The sequence below is a fragment of the Canis lupus genome, chromosome 9, assembly GCF_048164855.1.
Source record: "Canis lupus baileyi chromosome 9, mCanLup2.hap1, whole genome shotgun sequence".
Classification (NCBI taxonomy): Eukaryota; Metazoa; Chordata; class Mammalia; order Carnivora; family Canidae; genus Canis; species Canis lupus.
Genome location: NC_132846.1, coordinates 19,025,271 through 19,048,991, shown reverse-complemented (window position 1 = coordinate 19,048,991; position 23,721 = coordinate 19,025,271). Strand labels below are relative to the sequence as shown.

Genomic DNA, 23,721 nt, shown 5'->3' with positions numbered 1-23,721 from the left:
AAGCCAGGTGCTGTTCTTCAAGATAAGGAAAGAATAATAACAACACTACCACCACTACCACCACCCACTGCCAAGGTAAATCAGAGATCATCAAAGTTGCCACTGCTATCACAGGCCCAAAGTGCAAGAATTCAGGGGACAGAATGGTTTCAAAGGGTAGGATGCCTCTTTCTTACATCTAAACTAAGACAACATGGAATTTTATTTCACTCAGTGAGAGAACTTATATTTTAATTTGTTCATATAGATATTTCCATAAAGCAAACTATAACAAATATTCAACAGTAAGTATATTACAGACCACAGTCACTGATCATGATTTAATGACACTAGAAATAATTTTTAAATGGTTTGAAACATCTTAAAATTTGAAAATTAACTGATCAAAGAGGAAAAATCACAGGCTCCCTATAAATTAATGGAAAGATAAATACATAAAAAAAATGCACAGAACACAGCAAAAGCCATACTTAAGTAAAAATTTATGCCCCTAAATCCTTTCATTATGAAGAAAATGACAATCACATGAATGTTATATTTACCTTAAGGTTAAAAAAAGCATAAAAGTAACCAAAAGAAAATAAAAAGAATGAATAAAAATAACAGATATAATTAGTGATACAGAAAGTTGGTAATTCCAAAAACGTGTTTTTTTAACTGCTTAAGAATATAAAACAAAACAAATATTAGCAAGACTGGGAAAGAATAAATGTATTATTTCCTAGAAAATATAAATAACCCAAATTAAACCAAGTAGTAAACCCAAAATTACCAAAGAAAGACTAGAAAGGTGACTATCATTTTTATTTATTTATTTATTTATTTATTTATTTATTTATTTATTTAGATCTTATTATTTGAGAGACAGAGGTGGAGAGTGTGCATGAACTGTGGGAAGAACAGAGGGAAAGGGACAAGTAGACTCTGCTGAGCACAGAGCTTGATTCAAGAGCTCAATCCCATGACCCCTAAGATCATGACCCAAGCACAAATCAAAAGCCCAATGCTTAAATGACTGAGCCACTCAGGCAGCTATTATTTTCAATAACACATCCAAAAAACCTTTAAACCTGAATTCTAGGGGCACCTGGGTGGCTCAGTGGTTGAGCATTCGCCTTTGGCTCAGGTCTTGATCCAAGGTCCTGGGATCAAGTCCTACATCGGGCTCCCCACAAGGAGCCTGCTTCTCCCTCTGCCAATGTCTCTGCTTCTCTGAGTGTCTCTCATGAATAAATAAATAAAATATTTTTTTTTAATCTGAATTCTAACAGTTAAGTAACAACCACAATGTTATTTAAATTATTCCATACCAAATAAAAGATGAAATGTTTTCCAATTCATTTCATAAAACAGCAAAACTTTATTACCAAAACTTAATTAAAAAACAAACTCTAAAACTATATATCTTTCTAATTATTTCAGTTACTATGGCTACAAAAAAAATAAATAAATAACCCTAATATTGACCAAGACACCGTTTACTTTGCTCATGAATCTGCAATTTAAACAGCTTGTCTCTGCTCCACTTAGCATCAACCAGGGTGGCTCAAAGGCTGGGGACTGAAATTAAATAAAGCCTCATTCACTAATGTGTCTGATGGCTGACGCTGTCAGATGAAACCCTGGCTGGCTTCACATAGCTTCTGTATGTAGACTAGGCTTCCTCATACTATAGTGGCTAGGTTCCAAAGGTAAGCAACCTGAGAGAGCCAGGCAAAAAACAGTACCACCTTTTCTGACCTAACTTCCTTATAAGTCATATCAGCTCCTCAATTCAAAGGCCAACACAAGTTCAAGAAGAGGAGAAATACACTCAGCTTCTAAGTGGCATGGTTCTAGAAGAACACGTGTAATCACAAATATTGTTGAAATCAGTTTTCAAAATACCATATGCTTCAGTCCACCTTCTGGCCACAGCAGTTCACATCCTTCCAACATGCAAAAAATATACTCATTCCCTCCCCCAATACCCGCAGCTACTAGGCTCAGGCTTGAGGTCCAGGTATGGATGAACTTCTTGGGTACAGTTCCTTAGATATAGCCCCTTGAGTATAGTTCCTCTTGATCTGAAGAGCTGTAAACAAAAAAGATAAGTTATCTATCTCCACAAACATGAATACAAAATGAAGAAGCAGACACAGGTCCATTAAAAGTTTAAAACCCAGCTGGGCATATGCTGCCAATTCTTCAACTAGGGAATGATCCATGTGGTTCATGTCTTCCTACTCTGGGCTGTAAGTTCCATGGTAAATAGCCTGTTCTTGGCATTCTTCTTAACTGTAGAAGTTTGAGATCCAAAGGCCTCTTTTCATTTTGTACTGTCTCTGTGCCTTTCAGTCTAAATTGATATACTCCTTTTAAAAACTATGTGGATCACAAGAATTAGAAAACAAGCCACAGACTCTGAGAAAATATTGCAAAAGACATATTGATAAAGTACTATTACCTAAAATATGCAAAGAATTCTTAAAACTCAAAAGTAAGAAAAAGAACCACCAGATTAAAAACTGGGCAAAAGATCTGAATAAGCCTACCAAAGAAGATACACAGATGGCAAATAAGCATATAAAAAGATGTTCAACATCATATTAGGAAAATACAAATTAAAATAAGATACTATTACACACCTACCAGAACGGCCAAAATCCAGAAAACTGACAACACTTAATGTTGGTGAGGATATGGAGTAACAGGAAATCTCATTAATTGCTGGTAGAAATGGAAAATGATACAGAAACTTTGGAAGACAATTTGGCAGTTTTCTGCAAAACTAAACATACTCTTATAATACCATACAGACATCACACTCCTTGGTATTAACCCAAAAGAGTTGAAAATTTATGTCTGCACGAAAACTTGCACACGGTGTATAGCAGCTTTACGCCCAACTGCCAAACCTTAGAAACGGTCACAATGTCCTTCTGGAGGTGAATGGATAAACCATACAGACAACAGAATACTACTCAGTGTTTAAAAGAAATGAGCCATCAAACCATGAAAAGATGGAAGAAGTTTAAATGCATATTACTAAGCAAAAGAAGCCAATCTGACAAGGTTACATACTATATGACTCCAACCGTATGACACTCTGGAAAAGGCAAAACTATGAAAACAGTAAAGATTAGTTTGTCAGGGGTTGGGGGGAGGACTAGATGAATAAGCAACCATAGAAGATTTTTAGGGCAGTAAGAATATTCTGTATGATATTATAATGTTAGATATGTGTCATTATACACTTGCCCAAACCCACTGTACACACACCAAGAGTGAATCCTAATGTAAACTATGGGCCAGGAGCTATAATGATGTGTCTGCGCAGGCTCACTGATTTTTTTTTTTTTTTTTTTTTTTAGGCTCACTGATTTTAACAAATGCACCACTCCAGTGTATGAGAGGGACGGAGGATATGGGGAACCCTGTGCTTTCTGCTCAGTTTTGTTCTGAACCTAAAAATGCTCTTAAAAACAAGTATTTTTTTTTTTAAAAAGTGTATGGACTTCATGTGAACCAATTCATAATCCACTACATTAACACCCATAAACTTCAAAATAACTCCTTGAGCTTCCCATAAGGTTCTGAGAGACAGTGCTCTTAAAATTCTTAGAGAATCTTTTGTGTTTAATAAGGAAGATCTATGAAGCACTGCAGGTCCTCAGCTCCTTAAAGAAACTACTATCTTTGCGAGGTATGACATTAAATTTCCTGAGGCCTCAAAAAAGAGTTTTATAATCATTCCCTTGGCTTCACTGTTAAATGACAATAGTGTAGTTGGATCTTTTTCTGAAAATATTCTAGATTTGATCTCTTTCCACTTGACTTTTCTCCTTTTTCTTTTTTTTTTTCAAGTTTTTATTTTATTTTTAAGTTGGTTTTTTTTTTTTCCATTAGACTTTTCTTAATTTGAGAATTGTCTGCCATCTGGAGAAACTAGAAAAGAGAGTTTTATTTTTGAACTCAGTAAGTTCTGGTTCCTTTATATTTAACAATTCTTTTCTTAGTTTATCTTATTCTGATCAGATTACTTTAACAAAATGCCAGTGTGGCTCATAAACAAAAATTTATTTCTCACAGTTCTGGAGGCTAGAAGCCCAAGATCAGGGTGCCAACATGGTTGGGTTCTAGTGAAGACTCTCTTCTACATTGCAAACTGCCAACCTGTCACTGTATTCTCTCATGGTGGAAGGGGCTAGTCAGCTCTGTGGGGTTCTTTTACAAAAGCACTACTCCCATTTATGAGGGCTCCAGCCTCATGACCCAGGTATCTCCCCAAAGGCCCCAAATGCTAATATCATCATATGGGCATTAAGATTTAACCTAAGAATTTTGGAGGACACAATGATTCATACCATAGCACTCTCTCCTATCATATTTTATTACAAGCAGCAAGAAACAACCAGAAAACATCCCTGGAATACCTTTATCATACAATCCACTGTCATCAAGCAAACCATTTCCTACTTTCTACATTATCATAGGTGACAATGTTGCTAAACTTTCTTCTATTACATATCAAGGATCTTTTCACTAACTCCAAATGATTTTTTTTTTTTTTTACTTTCCTTTAAACCTTCACTGACTTCCTCCTCAAGGGCTACCGGGTTTCCACCAATTTTTTCAAAGCCCTCCCGCTTCTGCCCATTGTCTATTCCTAGTTTGGCCTCAACTACTGTTACATTTTTAGGTTTCTGTTACATGTCACCACACTTCCAAATACCAAAATCTATTTCAGTTTCTATAACTGCATAATAAAATACTCTAAAATTTAGTGGCTTAAAAGATTATTATTTATTCAAGAATCTACAATTTGGGCAGGGCTTTTTGCTCCACTCAAAGGAGATATAAAAAACAACAAAGAATTACAGATGCTTATAACAATTGTTAGCGTGTATATATATATATGATGGGCACAAAGGAGTTAGTGGTTAATTCCATCTGAGAAATCACAGAAAAAAATAACCTCTGATCCAGAGTTGGGTGCTGACATAAAGGGCAGGAATATGAAACGGGATCACATGCAAAAAACTGCAAGTGTATTGATATATAGATAAGTCCATTGAGGAAGAACAGAAAGAACTAGTATGAAGTTGAGACTAAAAAGGCAGGCTAGGAACAGACAATGTTTCTATAGGAGTAAACAAGAGGCCTGGGATCAAATCAGCTCTAAAGAAGCTACACCATGGGGAGCTGCTACCGGGAACTATTGGAAATTGTGAAGAAATAAATTTGCTAAAGAAAGTCCCCTAAGTTATAAGAAAGAATGCCAAGAAGTGCTGTCATAGAGAGAGGCTGTCAAAGACACCACTTTATTGATTAAAAAAAAAAAAAACACTACTAGGAAGAGAAGTAGGAAATGTCCTCAACTGAACAGCTAGAAGGTCAGGCTAGGGTACCCTGTGCATTCTGTATCTCTAACTCAAACACCTAACCTTTTCCTTAGAGAGAGAGGTTGTTCCCAATATCTACTTAAAAAGCAGAGGTCATAGTGACTATGACAATCTCAATACAACTTCTCTCCAAAAAAAATCAACAGAAATTCAGTAAGGGCTGCAGTTATTTATACAAGCTGGATTATTTTCTCAAGGTTCTGATGGAAAGCATAAACCTGGAAAAGAGAATGTGGTATTTCTCTCTCCTTTCCTCCATCTCTTTCTGTATCTCTGTGTGCACACATGAATCTCTCTTTAACCCATTATATTTCTATATAACCACACATTAATAGCTTACTTCAAAGAAATAATTTATTACCAGAAGCCAAAAGCACGAACCCTATACTAAATCCTGACTGTCTAGTACATGTTTTCTCCTTAAAAGTGAAATTTTTATTTGGCAGTGGCACTTTTTGGAATAGAAGTGAGAACAACATTTAACAAAAGATTATTACTCTATAAAATAAACACTATCTTAGTGAGCCGCACTCCCTGTGCCTAAGGAGTCATGACAGCAACAGAAGATGCTGTCAGTTCTTATAGCTCAAGTGGACAAGAATTACAGTGGGAACTTCAAATAAAATCACTGGTGCAACAACTGTAGCCACTCACATAAGGATTTCAAGTAGATATGCATAGAGAACAGAAGCAGGAAAAATTGTCTCATGTTAAACTGACAAACTAGAGCACTATTCTCCGTAACCTACACCTCACTTATACTTAAAAACAAGCTTATATAAAACTTATATAGAATCTAATCATATCAAAAATATTTTTTAAGATCTAGATTCAGGTAGCTCTAACAAAAGTTGGAAGATCTCTATATTTCAACACAGATATGACTCTGTGTTTTTCTGATTTCTGCTCCTGTAACCAACAGCCTGTATTGTTGTACTTATGCTTTAAAAAAAAAAAAAAAAAAGCCCTCAACAAAGTAGGGATAGAGGAAACATAGCTCAACATTATAAAGGCTGTATACAAAAGACCCACAGCTAATATCACCCTCAATGGGGGTAAACTGTGAGCTTTTTCCTCTATGCTCAGGAACGAGACAGGGATGTCCACTCTCACCATTGTTATTTAACACAGTACTAGAACTGGGAGTCCTAACCTCAGCAATCAGACAATAAAAAGAAATTTTAAAAAGGCATCCAATTCAGCAAGGAAGAAGTCAAACTTTCACTATTCACAGATGACACGATACTCTATGCAGAAAATCTGGAAGACTCCACAAAAAAGTTGCTAGAACTGATACATGAATTAGCAGTCGAAGGATATAAAAATCAATGTGCAGAAAGTGGTTGCATTTCTATACACCAATAATGAAGCAGCAGGAAAAAAAATCAAGGAATTGATCCCATTTACAACTGCATCGAAAACAATAAGATACCCAGAAATAAACCTAAATAAAGAGGTAAAAAATCTGTACTCTGAAAACTATAGAACACATAAAAGAAATTGAAGGGACTCCTGAGTGGCTCAGTGGTTGAGCATCTGCCTTCTGCACAGGGCGTGATCCTGGGGTCCTGGGATGGAGTCCCACATTGGGCTCCCTGCATGGAGCCTGCTTCTCCCTCTGCCAGTGTCTCTGCCTCTCTCTCTGTGTCTCTCATGAATGAATACATAAAATCTTAAAAAAAAAAAAAAAAAGAAAAGAAAAGAAAAGAAAAAAAGAAAAGAAAAGAAAAGAAAAAAGAAAGAAAAGAAAAGAAAAGAAACGAAACGAAACTGAAGAGGACACAAAGAAATGGGAAAAAATTCCATGCTCTTGGATATGAAGAACAAACATTGTTAAAATATCTAAACTACCCAAAGCAATTAAACTTTTAAAGCAATCCCTATCAAAATACCAAAATTTTTCACAGAGCTACAACAAACAATTCTAAAATTTGTATGGAATCACAAAAGTCCCTGAATAGCCAAACCAATCTTGATAAAGAAAAACAAAACTAGAGGCATCACAATTCTAGACTTCAAGCTACAGTACAAAGCTGTAATCTAGACAGTACGGTACTGGCACAAACACAGTTCAACGGAACAGAATAGAAAACTAGAAATGGGCCCACAACTATATGATCAACTAATCTTTGACAAAGCAGGAAAGAATATCCAATGGAAAAAAAGACATTCTCTTCAAAAAAGACATTCTCTTCAACAAGTGGTGTTGGGAAAAGTAGACAGCAACATGCAAAAGTATGAACCTGGACTATTTTCTTATAGCATACACAAAAATAAATTCAAAATGGATGAAAGACTTACATGTGAGACAGGAAACCATCAAAATACTAGAGGAGAATGCAGCAACCTCTTTGACTCAGTCAAAGCAACTTCTTACTAGAACTAAAAGGCACCCTATGGAATGGGAGAAAATATTTGCAAATGATATATCTGATAAAGTGTTAATATCTAAAATCTATAAAGAACTTATCAAACTCAATACTCAAAACCCAAATAATCCAGTTAAAAAATAGGCAGAAGATTTGAATAGACATTTCTCCAAAGAAGACAGCCAGATGGCTAACAGACACATAAAAAAAAATGCTTCACATCACTCATCATCAGGGAAATACAAATCAAAACCACAATGAGATACCACCTCACACCTGTCAGAATTGCTAAAATTAACGACACAGGAAACAACAGATGTTGTCAAGGATGTAGAGAAAGGGGAACCGCCTTACACTATTGGTAGTAATGCAAACTGGTGCAGCCACTCTAGAGAAGTTTGGAAGTTCTTCTAAAAGTTAAATATAGAACTACCTTATGACTCAGAAATTGCACTACTAGGTATTTACCCAAAGGATACAAAAATATGTATTGGAAGAGGCACATGCATCCCGATGTTTACAGCAGCATTATCAACAATAACCAAATTATGGAAAGACCCGAAATGTCCATCGACTGATCAAATGATAAAGAAGAGATGGGGTGGGGTGTGTGCGTATATATGTGTGTGTGTGTGTGTGTGTGTGTATACATATACAATGGAATATTACTCAGCCATTAACAAGAATGAAATCTTGTCATCTGCAACGATGTAGATGGGTGTAGAGTGTATTATGCTAAGCAAAATAGGTCAGAGAAAGACAAATACCATATGATTTCACTCCTATGTGGAACCTAGGAAGCAAAACAGATGAACCTAAGGGAAGGGAATAAAAAAAGAGAGGGAAGCAAACCATAAGAGACTCTTAACTGCAGAGAACAAACTGAGGGTTGCTGGAGGAGACGTGGGTGGGAGAATGTGCTAAATGGATAATGGGTATTGAGGAGGGCACTTACTGTGTTGAGTAGTGGGTGTTACATGTAAGTGATGAATCACTATATTCTACTCCTGAAACCAGTATTACACTGTATGTTAACTAACTAGAATTTAAATAAAAGTTTGATTAAAAAATCAAAGAAAGAATGAATCTCATTGACCAACAACTGGTCAGGGTCCCCATGAGGGCAGTGCCTTCATGGCAGCATCTGTAGGCTCTTGACCTGGATGCAGCTAGAGTAAGGAACACAGGGTCCAATAATCACCAATCAGCTATAAATGAGTTGGCAGAGTTATATGGAACTGCACAGAGCCATCATATACCAGGAACTGCCTAGAACTGCTTCCTTGGCAGGGGCTATAACCTGACACTAATATATTCTTAATCTTAGCTCTAGGATCTCAGCTCCAAATCAGGAAACCGTAAAAGTCCCACTTACCAACTTGCTACATTAGCCTACTCTGAAATTTACATTAAATTTTCTTTTAATTATTTATGTAGTAGTTCTATTTGACAGCCTTTTAAAGTTGAAATCTTTAGATAAAATCTTGTATACTGCTGGGCAGCACAAATCCTTATATTTTTTTGATGTATGCAGTAGTTTCTTTACCCCAAAATTGTTCCTGGAAAAATCCTAATAGATCTAAAAGGACTCACATCCCACTCCAAAATAAATAAAAAACAAAAAGTTCCCCATTCTATCCAAAAGAAAACAGACCAAGATATTTTTCCTTTGTTTAGGTAAAAGCCTTCTGAAGGTCTTCTAGCTACAACAGTTACTATATGGACTAGATGATTAGAATATTGTGCAATCTACTATCAGGAGTGAACAAATATAATTTGACTAATGACAAAACGATAAACAAGTAGAAAAATAAAAGCAGTTGTGTTTGGCTAGTGATCTGGGTAGGAGGAAGTTGGGAGAAAAAAGAAGAACACTGCAACCTACAGCATTAGACACATTCTACAAAGCACACTCTCCATCACACAGCTTAAAGATTCTCAAAAACAAATCTATTTTCTGCAAAATCTTCCTAAGACACCTCACACAACCACAACACTCATTTTGAAGGCAAGTGGTCTAACAATAGAGAAACAAGAAAAAGGAAACTGCACAACTCCTAGAAGAAAACATAGGGAAAAGCTCCTTGATACTGGTCTTGGAAATGATTTTATATGACACCAAAAGCACAAGCAACAAAAGCAAAAAAAAAATGGGGCAACATCAACCTAAAAATTTCTGCACGGCCAAAGAAACAATCAACAAAATAAAAAGGCAACTGACAGAATTCAAGAAAATATCTGCAAACCACATATTGGTAATGGGTTACTATCCAAATTACACACAAGGAACTCATACAACTCAATAGAAAAAAAAAAAAAAGTTAAAAAAAAGGGCAGAAGACCTTAACAGAAATTTTTCCAAAGACAACATAACAAATGGTCAACAGGTATATGAAGAGATGTTCAACATCATTAAGCATCAGGGAAATGCAAATCAAAACCACAATGAGATATCACCTCATACCTGTGAGAATGGCTAGTAACAGACAACAATTTTGGCAAAGACGTGGAGAAAAGGGAACCCTTGTGCACTGTTTTTGATAACGTAAATTGGTGTGGCCACTCTGGAAATTGGTATGGAGGTTCCTCAAAAAATTAAAAATAGAAATATCATACAACCTAGCAACTCCACTCCTGTTTTTCTGAAGAAAACAAAGACACTAATTTCAAAAAGATATATACACATCTATGTTTACTGAAGCATTGTTTACAACAGGAAAAATATGGAAGCAGCCTAAGTGTATATCAAAAGATGAATGGATAAAGAAGATGTGATAAACATACATATGCAATTAAATATTACTCGGCATAAAAAAAAGAATGAAATCTTGCCATTTGTGACAACATGGATGGACCTGGAGGGTATTAAACTAAGTGAAATAAGTCAGACAGGAAAGACAAATGCCATATGATTTCAGTTATGTGTGGGATCTTTAAAAATATGGGGTACAAACAAAACAGAAACAGACTCATAAATACTAAGAACAAACTGGTGGTTACTCAACTGGAGGACTGTAGGCAATTGGCAAACAGGTGAAGGAGATGGAGAGATATAAACTTTCAGTTATATAGAAGTCACAGAGATGAAAAGTATAACATATATAGTCAATACTATTTTAATAACATTGTATGGTGACTACACTTATTGTGAGCATTGACTAACATATATAAGTGTTGAATCAGTATTGCATATTGTATGTCATCTACACTTCAATAAAAAAAAAACATTTTAAAAAAGAAAAAAGCACATAACCCTTAAAAAAAAGATGTAATAAGTGTTGGCAAGGATATAGAGAATAGGAATCCTTGTACACTATTGGTGGGAATGTAAATTGGTATAGTCATTATGGAAAATAGTGTGTAGGTTCCTCAAAAACTAAAAATAGAACTACTATATATATGTGTGTATCACACACATGCATACACATATATACAACAGAATATTATTCAGCCATGAGAAGGAAATCCTGGGCATTACTAATGGGCATTATGCTACATGACATTACTACAACATGGGCATTATGCTAAATGACAGAAGTCAGACAGAGAAAGACAAATACTGTGTAATCTCACTATATACAGTACCTGAAAAAAACAAGCTAAAATAAAAAGAGTAGAATGGTGCTTGAAGTGCTGCTGCAAGGGGCTGCAAGGTGGAGGAAATGGGAAGATGTTGGTTAAAAATACAAACCTGTTATAAAATGAATAAGTTCTGATGATCTAATGTACAGTATGGTGACTATAGGTAATAATACTGTATTATATATATTTGACAATTGCTACAAGAATAGACTTTAAGGGGCACCTGGGTGGCTCAGCTGGTTAAGTGTCTGCCTTCAGCTCAAGGCATGATCCCAGGTCCTGAGATCAAGTCCTATACACATCTCACTGCTCAGCAAGGAGTCTGCTTCTCCCTCTCCCTCTGCCATTCCTCCTGCTTAGGCTCACTCACTCTCTCTCTCAAATAAATGAATAAAATCTTAAATAATAATAATAATAATATCCTCTTGACTGTAGGTCCTTACATGTGTAAAATTCAAAACCTTGCCATATTAGAATGTGCCTGGCTATCCCATACATTTATACGTTTTTCAGATCTCAACAATAATAGCATTTTCTTGTAGACTACAGTAAGAATTATGATCTTCACCTTAAGGGTCACAGAACGATATTGATACTTTTTAAGCAGAAGATGTGACCAGATTTGCATTATAAAAGGAAGACACCCTAGCTGTAGTGGTGGAGAATGAATTTCTGATGTGGGGGTAAAGGGGGGGCTAGAAGGGGTAAATGAATGATGCTATTGTAAAAATTGGATAAAATATAATTGCAATGGTACATGAGTAGAATCTTGGATAATAATCTATATCCAGATTATTATTATCTAGAGTGGTAGCAGCAGGAGAAAAAAGGATGGATTGTACAGTAATTACAAAGCAAAACCGACAGGACCTGGCTTGGCACAGCATACAAGGAATGAGGGTTAGGAAGCTTTCCAACATAGAGAGACAGTTGACCCTTTAAGCAACACGGTTTGAACTGCACGAGTCCACCTCCATCAGATTTTTTTTTTTTACAGTACAGTAATGTAAATGTATTTTCTCTTTTTATTTTCTTAATAACATTTTCTTTTCTCTAGCTTCCTGTATTATAAGAATACAGTATATAATACATATAACATACAAAATAATATGTTAATTAAGCCTTAAACCAGTAACAATTCCAGTCAACAGTAGGCTATTAGTCAAGTTTGGGAGTCAAAAGTTATACAGGGATTTTTGGCTGTTCAGGGTCAGCACCTCTAACCCCCATTGTTCAAGGGTCAACTGTATACACTTTATAGACACACACACACACACACACACACACATATATATAAAGGAAACTATAAAACTTTATTTTGGGGGCACCTGGGCGGCTCAGTCCATTAAGCACTTCAGCTCGGATCATGATCTCCAAGTCTTGGGATTGAGCCCCGGGTTAGGCTCCCTGGTTAGAGGGGAGTCCGCTTGTTCCTCCCCCTGCTCATGCTTGCTCACACTCGCTCTTGGCTCTCTCTTCCCCCTCTCAAATAAATAAATAAAATTTTCAAGAAATAATAAAATTTTATTCTTAAAAGTAAAAAGATATTTAAATATATAGTATATCAATTCCCTAGAAAGGATGGCTGAACATAATGGTCTATCTCTCTTTGAATTAATATCCTTTGCAATATGACTTCATTGCTATTCCCATTAAAAAATATAGTGTATTCCCTTATTCACTTGTTTTGCCAACAGCCCAACAGAAGGGACACTGTAAATTCTAAGCCAGTTTTAAGTATGTACTTCAGAAGTCCTTGCAATTCTGCTACCTTGCTTAGATCCCTGAAACTGTCATTTGAATAAGCCTAGCTAGGTTAGCCTGCTGCAGGATGAGAGAGATACAAGGCCTAATTGCCCCCAATGCCTCAGCCAAGAGCTCATCATCCTCATAAACACAGCCATCTATAGTTAAACAGATGAACACAAATGCATAAGGGAGCCAAGCTGAGATCATAACCATCCAGTTGATCCCAGCCTAATGTGCTGATCCAGAAGATGGTGAGCTAAACAAATGGTTGCTGTTTTAAGCCATTAAGCTTTGCTTAACCTTAGGAAGTTTCCTATACAACAAAAGACAACCAATAAATCTACCTAAGCTTTTTAGAGACTTATACTAGGCAACTAGCTAGATTTTTTGATTGATTAAGTGAGTGGTAACAACCAGAATAAAATCAAATGACAATGACGGAACACCAGATAATAGCCAGGCCTCTGCCTATACATCCTAAACGAAAGCTTTCCGGTTGATACAACTCACCCACGTAGACAGAGCTCTCAGTCAGGCTTCCATTCAGAAAAGAAACCTATCAGAAATATATCCATCTATTCAATAACAGAGAAAACTCATGTCAGCTTCCAGTAATCATCAATGTATGCTTTATTCTTAAATAAAAACAAGTTTGAAGAATTTCCAAGCATATGAGGAAACTGGGAACAGGGAAGAGAAAGAAAAAAAAAAACTAATTTCAGAGATCATTCCCAAAGATTATCAGTCTCAAAGAATATTCAGGAAAAAGAAAATGTAAAAAATTAAATTCTAACTAGTATCTTTAATATTATAAAACATGAACAGGATGCCATAGAAACAAAGAGCACTAAAGGAACAGAGTTCCTTGAAAATAAATATGACTGCTAAAAATATTTTTCAAGGAAGAAAAATAAAGACAAGGACATTTCTTAGAACACACAGCAAAAAGAAAAAGAAAAATATAGGAGAACAAATGATAGAAGAAATGGAGAGTAAGACTAAGAGAAGTTCCAGAGACAGAAAAGCAAGAAAATATAGAAAAAACAATCCAAAAAAAAAAAAAAAAGAAAAAACAATCCATGTGAGACAGGAACTCCTCAAAACCCTAGAGGAGAACACAGGCAGCAATCTCTTTGACCTCGGCTACAGTAACTTTTTACTAGACATATCTCCAGAGGCAAGGAAAACAAAAGCAAAAATAACTACCGGGACTTTAAAGGGTTTTGCACAGCAAAGGAAACAATCACCAAAATTAAGAGGCAAACTACAGAATGGGAGAAAATATTCACAAATGACATATCAGATAAAGGGCTAATATCCAAAATCTACAAAGAACTTATCAAACTCAACACCCAGAAAACAAAAATCCAGTCAAGAAATGGACAGAAGACATGAACAGACATTTCTCCAAAGAAGATATACAAATGGCTAACAGATATATGAAAAAAATAAGATCAATATCTAAATATATTCTTTAGATTTCTGAGCATGAGCTATATAAGTTAAATATCCTAAAATCTTCCAGAAAGGCAAGAAATAAGCAGGCATCAGGCTTCTCAGGAATAGCACAAAATTCTAGAAGGCAATGTAGCATGTCTTCAAAATTCTGAAGGAAGATGCTTTGAATTTAAAACTCTATACCATAGGTCATTCAAATATAAGGATCAAACAAAAACATTTTCAGACAGTAAGATTTGTTATTAGGCAATGTTCTGAAGATACTGAAAATGTTATTCAGTAAAATGAAGTGAGAAACAAAGAAAACACTGGATCTAAGAAACAGAAGATCTACCCCAGAAACATAGCAAAGGGAAGATCCTGAATGACAGCTATGCAGCCAACCTAAAGAGTAACAGATCCCAAGTGGATCAGAAAGACAAAAGGATCTAAAAGGACTGTCACCGGGAAGCCCCGGTGGCACAGCGGTTTAGCGCCGCCTGCAGCCCAGGGCGTGATCCTGGAGACCCTGATGAGTCCCACGTCAGGCTTTCTGCATGGTGCCTGCTTCTCCCTCTGCCTGTGTCTCTGCCTCTCTCTCTCTCTCTCTCTCTGCGTCTCTATGAATAAGTAAATAAAATCTTTAAAAATAATAATAATAAATAAATAAATAAAAGGACTGTCACCAAGAAGATTTTAGAACCCAATATGACAGAGAAAGCAGATAATTTTCAGAATGAATATATCTTACTCTTTTGTCAATTAGAAGGAAAAACAATTAAGTCCTAACTCTAGAAGGAAAAACAATACATAAGAAAGTCAAGGTACAATTACAAAGAAAATTTAAATGCTATATAATTTTGATAAATTTATGTAGTAGAAGAAAAATAATCAATTTTACTTTGATCCCAGAAGCATTATCCATAGGGTGAGGCCTCTGGACATAGACAAAAGAAATGGAATCATAATATATACTATTTTATTCTGTATCGTATAATCATAATAAGTTAAATAGTTAAATGCTGTTTACTGATTTTACCTTTTAGTATAAATTGAAAGCATGGAAGAGTTAACTACAATTACAGAAAGTTTTTAACACTAATAGCAATTATTTACATAGCATTTATTATGTACCAAGTCCTGTTTTAAATGCTTTACATATATTAAATTATTTAAGCATCATAATAATCTTGTGAAATAAGTTACTCCCCATTTTACAGTTGGGGAAAATAAGGCACAGAAAGATTAAATAACTTGCCAGTTCATACAGCTATAATGTCATAGAACCTGGCTTTTGAAACCAGGCAGCCTGGCTCCAATATCTACATTCTGAACCACAACTATACTGCCTTCTTTAAATAGAATATAAATATTATCGACTGATAATTTTAAAGTCAATAGATATCTGATAGAAGTTAAAAGGCCAAAAGGAAAAAAAATTAAAAAAAAAAAAATAAATAAATAAAAATAAATAAATAAAAAATAAAAGGCCAAAAGGAGGTAAAAGAGTTGAAGTAAAGGATATGAATGATAACATCCTCACTTCATAAAACAAGAAATAAGAGATAATGCTAAAAGCTAATGGAACATAGAAGTTTAAGTATACTAGAATTGCAAAGATAGAGAAAAGAACATCGATAATATATAACTATATAAAATTTGAAGTAGCACAAGAATAGCGTAAATGAATTAAATCCTCATCTTCAAAGTTAAAACACGTAAACAGCATCTAAGTTACTGCCTTAGATGATGAATCAAGAAATAGTGATATAAGTATACTATTTTAAATTATAGAGGCATCCATTAGAGGACAAAAATAATTAAAATTTGCTGGCAGCGCTCAGAGAGGCTAGTATACAGTAGAGCATTTAAAAGTATAAGCTCTAGGGATACCTGGGTGGTTCAGTCAGTTAAGTGTCTGCCTTTGGCTCAGGTCTTGACCCCAGGGTCTGGGATCAACCTGCATAGGGCTTCTTGCTCAGCAGGGAGTCTGCTTCTCTTTCTCCCTCTGCCCCTGATGATACTCTCTCCCTCCATCTCCCTCTCTCCTTCTCTCTCTCTCTCACATATATATTATATGTGTGTGTGTGTGTATGCATGTTTTATATATATAAAATCTTAAAAAAAAACAAAAAACTATAAGGTCTGTATCAAAACTTCCCGGGATCAAACCCAGCTACTCTACTTAGTATTAATAGCATTACTGAAAAAGGTTACTCAATCTTCTCAATTTCCTTATCTGAAAATGGCTAATTCATTTGGATATTATTATTAAAAGACTTAATACTTGTAGAACATTAGAACTGTGACTAGCCCATGTAAGTAAGCCCTAAACAAAGGTTTGGTATCAGCTATGAATCAGAGGAAAGAACACAAACACATGAACAAACATACACACATTTACATGTAGTTCCTGATTTACTTAGCCAAGGATCCAAAATCTTATTAGCAGTGAGACTATCACTCAGAGCAGGAATAGATATAGAATGTCTCAACACTGCTTCCACTGACCTCTAGTGTCCTGCACTACCAGCAAGAGGACAAGGTGAGGTCTAGCAATATTTGACAAGCTGAATTGTTATGGTCCCATTTCTCTTTTATGCTCAGGCTTACACCACCACTTTGGGAAGAACAACCCCTAACAACCCATAGCCTTTAATGAAAAGAAATTACAAACATCTGGGTTCCTTCTGGTTCTTGAGCCAAACCCAGTGCCGATAAGTCTGCAACTTCATCTAAGAAGAGAAAATAGAATCAATATCCAGATGTCCCCAAACATTCCTTACTTCCTCCAGGTTTCTAATGTTTGGGAAAACTGTTTCTCCACAGACTGCCCTTGAGGAGTAGAACCAGGGTTCTGATCTCCGTAGAAAACATGAAAAATCATGGTTCCTGCCATATATCTCAAAAGTTCACTAGGAAAAACGGACACATATAAAAACATGAGAAACTGTGCAAACGAACAAGATAAAGGGAATTGAATAAAAGATACAGAATTTTGGAAAATGAAATTAAGTAAAGAGAAGTCAAAGTATTCTAAGTAAAAAGAATACAGTGAGCAAAAATAGGAAAGTGACAATGCAAAAGGAGAGCTTTGGCAACATAAGTACTTCAGTTTAACTGAAAGAAAAGATTTATATGAAACTACACTATTGAAGGCCATGGAGGGGCAGCCCAGGTGGCTCAGCGGTTTAGCACCACCTTCGGCCCATGGCGTGATCCTGGGGACCTAGAATCGAGCCCTGCGTCAGGCTCCCTGCATGGACCCTTCTTCTCCCTCTGCCTGTGTCTCTGCCTGTGTGTGTGTGTGTGTGTGTGTGTGTGTGTGTGTGTGTGTGTGTCTCGTGAATAAATAAACTCTTAAAAAAAAAAAAAAAGGCCATGGAGAATCTGCAGCCTTTGGGAGTATGTAACAAGCAGATATATGGAATAAGGTATTTCAAAAAGTTAAATCTTTCTTTCTACACTTACTCTCTAGATGACTCAAATGGTCTCATAATCTAAATACTATCTCTATGCTGATCATTTCCAGACCTCCTTCCTGAACTTCAGTCTAGTATACCCACATGAACCTAGACAGTCTTGCTCAGCATGGATGTCAAGCAGGCATCACAAACTTATCATGTGCCAAGCTTAACTCCTGAAAATCCCCTGCCAAACTTACTCCTTTCAGAGCCACCTACATCTCCTTAATGATAATTCCATCCTTTAGCTGCTTAGGCCAAAGACCTTCAAATAATCCTGACTCTTCTTTCCCTTTCACACCTCACAGCCAATCCATCAGAATATTCTGTTGGCTCTACTTCAAATATTTCCAAACTAGAATACCTCTCACTACTCCCACTGCTATCATTGAGGTCTGTGCTACTATTCTCTCTGACCAGATTGTTGTCAAAACTCCTCTCCCTACTTCCCCTCTCTCTTCAATATGGGTACAACAATGATTCTGTTAACATGTAAGTCAGATCATCTCACTTGTATGTTTAAAGGCTAGCCATTTCATTCAGAGTAAAACCAGACTCCTAATTGTGACTTACAATCTATATCTTCCCACTCAGTATCTCTCCCATCACACACACCTTTGATTCCTACTACTCATCTTCTAGCTCACTCTCTCCTCCTCAGTATCCAGAGAAGCCAGGCACACCTGCCCCTTGGGACCCCTGCTGTTTGTTCCCTTTGCCTGGAGAACACTCCTCCCCCAGATATTCCTTCCCCACTCAATTCAAGTCTTTATTCAAATGCCACCTTTACAGAAGGGCCTTCCTGGCCACTTGACCAAAATGTCAACATTTCACCCTTGATGCTCCCTTCATACCCCATCATTTATATATATTTTTTCTTCCTCTGCAGCTATCACCATTTGATATACTATGTTTTATGCTTGTCATTCTTCTCTATCCTTACTAGACCAGGAGTCACACATTTCTGTTTGTTTTGTTTGCTGATTACTACATACTTAGCACCTAAAAAGAGTCCTTGACACAAAGAAAGCATTCAATAGATATTTGTTAAATGAATGAAAGAACATGACAATTACTGTATAAAGTACATTAGAAGGAGAAGAAATTATAGTTACAATACCATAGTCTCAAAAATATTTGTTGATTACCATTTATGATGCAAAGTTTCTGGGGGATACAGAGATGAAAAGGGCAACAATGAGAATGAGACACAATTAACTATAATCCAAAATAGTTGTTCATAACTTTCATGTGAAAGTAGTATAAAAACAGAGAGAAAATTCTATTGCTAGGAGACTACTGCACCAACACAGGGATCAGGTAATCAGGCACTATACTAGATAGAGTGCGATAACAATGGAAAGGTCAGATGTGATAATGATTATAACAATGGACAGAAATAGTTGAATTTGGTGAGTAGTTGAACAGGGAAAGACATGATCACTAAGTGTCAAGCTTAGATGATAAAAAGAATGGTGGTGCCATTAAGAAAGAGAGAAAGAAAGAAAAAGAAAGGAAGGAAGGAAGGAAGGAAGGAAGGAAGGAAGGAAGGAAGGAAGGAAGGAAGGAAGGAAGGAAGGAAGGAAGGAGTATAATAAAGTGGATAGAAAAAAAATGGTAAGTCCAACATTAGACACGTTTTGTTTGAGGTAACAGCAGACCACACAAGAGAAAATTTTAGGACACGGTTTTAGATTCAGAGCTGTGACTCGGGGTTAAGAAATATAGACTTAAAAGTTATTTTCCCACTGAGAGATGACTGAACTGAAAAAGGTAAGATTTCTAAGCAAAAGACGAAAGGCAAAAGCCATGGGAAACAGGCAAACTTATAGATGGGGAGGAAGAGGTACAAATGAACATAACAGAAAAACTTAAGAGAGGAAGAAATAAAACCAGGACACCTCACTATATATATAGTAGCCACAGCTATAAAAATTTATCCTTTTAAAAAATAACAAGTTACCATCCATTTTCATATTTAATAACTTTGCAACTATGTTCATTAAGTACTCAAAATCTCAGATGAAATCAAGGCAATATTTCAGTTCAATCTTAGAATTGTCAGACTGCAATGAGACTTTTTTCTGGTAACCTCTGAAACAACAGCTGTACATTTGTACAAGTACAAAAGATACAAAAGATACAAGATACAAGCCGTCACCTAGGAAACCACTTAATATCATGGCAAATTGCTCTGCCCTAGCTCCATACATATAAGAGGTATTCAAAATATATTCATTTATACAGATAGCAAACAGGACAAGTAACAAAATGTAGAAATAGGTAAATTTTAAATAATTAGTTCAGGGGAGAAAAGGGAAAGCGGAAGCCATTGTTTAATGGGTATAGAGTTTCAGTTTGAAAAAATGAAAAGTTCTGGAGGTGGAGAGTGGTAACAGCCGTACAATATGAATAGACTCAATTCCACTAAACTGCACACTTAAAACGGTAAATTTCATGTTACATATATTTTTCTACAGTTAAAAAAGTAACTGTTTCAGCTCATATTTTGTGCTATAAGCTAAATGTTAATGCTCCAGGAGCAACTGTCATATCAATTCTTTTAATTCTGAGTCTCTGGATTCTGTAATTCAGCAATGAGGAGAAAAAGCTTTGATCCAAAATGAAACTGACAAAGGAAACTAGACAACAAAATGAAAACAGGTTGGTTTGTTTTTAGTATTTTTACTTTATTTTTATTTGTTAAGTATGCTCTAGGTATACTGTGGGGCTCAAACTCAAGACCTCAAGATCAAAAGTCACATGCTCCACCAAATGTGCTAACCAGGCACCCCAAAAATAGGTTTTTTCAATTCAAAATATTTTTTATGAATTATTCTTTCTTAATTTGCTTACTTTTCGCTTCTCCATTTGTAGTCCAAATCCTTATCATCCCTCCTGGAAAGGACACAGTGGTTTACAACTATCCAAATATTAACCCTTCAAGTAGAGATCTCATCTTCTTCATGAAATCTTCTACCAGCCCAAAGTATACTAATCTCTTCATTGCTAAATTCTCACTCTTTATGGTCTAAATTAGTACACTTCCTGAACTATCTGTGGTCAGATGCCATTTTTAAAAATTTTCTAACCCATTTTGGACTGATACTTCCATAATATGAAGTTGAAATATCCAGAAATTTTTTAAACATGCAAAAGAGAAGTTAAATTTTATTGTAACTCAACAAACATAAAATTGCTGTCAAATTTTTTTTTAAGATTTTATTTATTGAGAGTGTGTGCATGTGCACAAGTGGGGGGATGAGCAGAGGGAGAAGGGGAGACAGAGAGAGAGAGAATCTAAAGCAGACTCCATGCTGAGTGTAGAACCAAATGCAGAGCTCAATCCTACAACGTTGAGATCATGACCTCAGTCGAAATCAGAGTCATGACTGAGTGACCCAGGCTCCACTGTCAAATTTCCATTGAAGTTCCTAAAGCTGATTCTCAATTTCTATACTTCTATTCCAGCACAGTGATAACAATTAGTGCACCAGCATCAGTCTGCAGTCTGCACTTTGAGAAGCACTGACTTAAACAACTCAGGGCTTCAGTCAATAAATCTTTATTATAGGGATCCCTGGGTGGCGCAGCGGTTTAGCGCCTGCCTTTGGCCCAGGGCGCGATCCTGGAGACCCCGGATCGAATCCCATATCGGGCTCCCAGTGCATGGAGCCTGCTTCTCCCTCTGCCTATGTCTCCGCCTCTCTCTCTCTCTCTCTCTCTCTCTCTCTGTGTGACTATCATAAATAAATAAAAGTTAAAAAAAAAATCTTTATTATATACTATAGGGTATGTTATATACTTAGGGTAATCAGGTACATATCCTAGGCGTTTTCTCTAAAACCATAAGTTTTCCTCTATTTTGTGGGAAAGAACACTAACAAGTGTGAATCAATGATAAATAATACAGATAAATAAGCTTAAATGAGCTTTGTTGTTGTTCAGAGGAAAAGGATCACTGAAGTCTGGAGTAGTGAAGATAATCTCTTTTAAAAAAGTGAAATCTGAAGTCAGCATCTGTATTTTTTTTTAAGATTTTTTATTTATGTATTCATGGGAGACACGGAGAGAGAGGCAGAGACACGAGATGCGAGGCTCAATCCCAGGACGCTGAGATCACAATCTGAGCCAAAGGCAGAGGCTCAACCACTGAGCCACCCAGGTGCCCCAGCATCTGTATTTAAACAGAATTCAGATATGAAAAAGATGGTAACTCCAGAGACTGGAGACTACATGTAAAGGTACAGAGGTGAGAATCAACATAGCATGTTGATAACAAAATGAACTGAATAGCTCTCACTAGAGGGACAAGTATTGATAGCAGGGAACTGAAAAACAGGCAGAGTCTACAGACAGAAAAACAAGCAAGGAAAATGCATCAAAGTTTCTCAAAAAGTACCACAATAGAATTAGTGTCCTAGAAAGGTAAGCCAACAGTGGTATCAAAGTTGGAGGAGCAAGGTGGAAATTCTTCACTTGCAAGGGATCATACATTTCACTTTTTTACATAACCTATAGAACTAGAGAAGTACTCAGCCCATGGTGGATAGAAAATGTATCTTTCTTAAGCATCAGGTTTTAAAAAAATAATTAAAATTCTATTAGAAGTACTAATTGAAGATACTCATCTTTACTTCACCTGACTCCTGAAGATTAAAATAAAAATGTATAGATACATAAGTGTGCATAACAGTAAAGAGAACTCAGCTTGGAAAGAGTTGGTCATTGGGCAGCAAGAGATTTCAACAAGTTTCTAAAAGACAAAAGGTATACAGGAATATATTGACAACTTAAACAAAACATAATATACTAGGAGGAAGTTGTAACTGAGGTGATAGCAGACCTCCTCACTGGAATCCCAGAGAGACTCTAAGCTCGGAGACACCTGAAGAACTGTCTCTAAGGAATATTAGGAAAGGGATGAGAAGAGTGGCTAAGAACAGAGATTAATTGACGATCTCAATATAGAAAAACTGTACCAAATATACCACCTACCTTCCTCTTGCATCTCCATCCATGAAGCAACCAGGAAGGAGCCTATTATTTACCACCAGACAAAAACTGTAAGAGTTTAATTATTCTTTGCAGCAAAGATGGCCATCTGTGGACCAAAATTTATACACCTTCTTCTACAGTATAAAGTTGTCCCTAAGAAATAACTGCTTAGCCAAAAACAGCATTTCTCAGACTCTCATGCATGTAGGCAGGACCATGTGACTAATTTTAACCAATGAATGTAAGGAGAAATAATTTTATTTCCCTGCCAAGGCAATGAAGAAGTGCCTTCTCCATTCTCCTTTCCCCTTCCACTGGGAGGAGACAGAATCACAAGGCATTTTAAGGATGGCAGAACCACAAGACAGAGGAATTCTCAGCAAGCAGAAGGAAAGCTGCCTGCTAAAAGGAAAGCCCTCACTGGACCTTTAAGTAAGTGAAAAAATTTTGTTAAAACATCAAAATGTTCAGGTTTATTTGTTCCAGCAACTACCAACCTGGTTAATCTGAGCTTAAAAGGAAAAAAAAAAAAGGAGGGAAGAAGAAACATCATTATAAAAATTAACTTTATACTATGGTTTTGGTGACTCAGAGACAGGCGTTCCTCTTTGCGGCATTTGGAAGACCAGCAGCCTGACAGCTTTCTACCCACCCACATAAAGGAAAGCCTGCCAACTGGCATGTTCTATCATACATACATATTAAGATGACAAACTAGGCAATTGGAATGGGAGTGAC

At 36.2% G+C, this 23,721-nt stretch overlaps 1 protein-coding gene across 1 annotated transcript in view; it reads right to left on the bottom strand.

Moving 5' to 3' along the window:
- Positions 1-1,336: 1,336 nt before the first annotated feature.
- LOC140640659 (uncharacterized) overlaps positions 1,337-23,721 on the bottom strand; it is a 33,601-nt gene continuing 11,216 nt past the window's right edge. Inside the window, exon 4 of the mRNA XM_072840248.1 lies at positions 1,337-2,074. Within this exon, the coding sequence (XP_072696349.1) occupies positions 1,986-2,074 (89 nt within the window). The 3' untranslated portion in view covers positions 1,337-1,985. The remainder of the gene's footprint in view (positions 2,075-23,721) is intronic.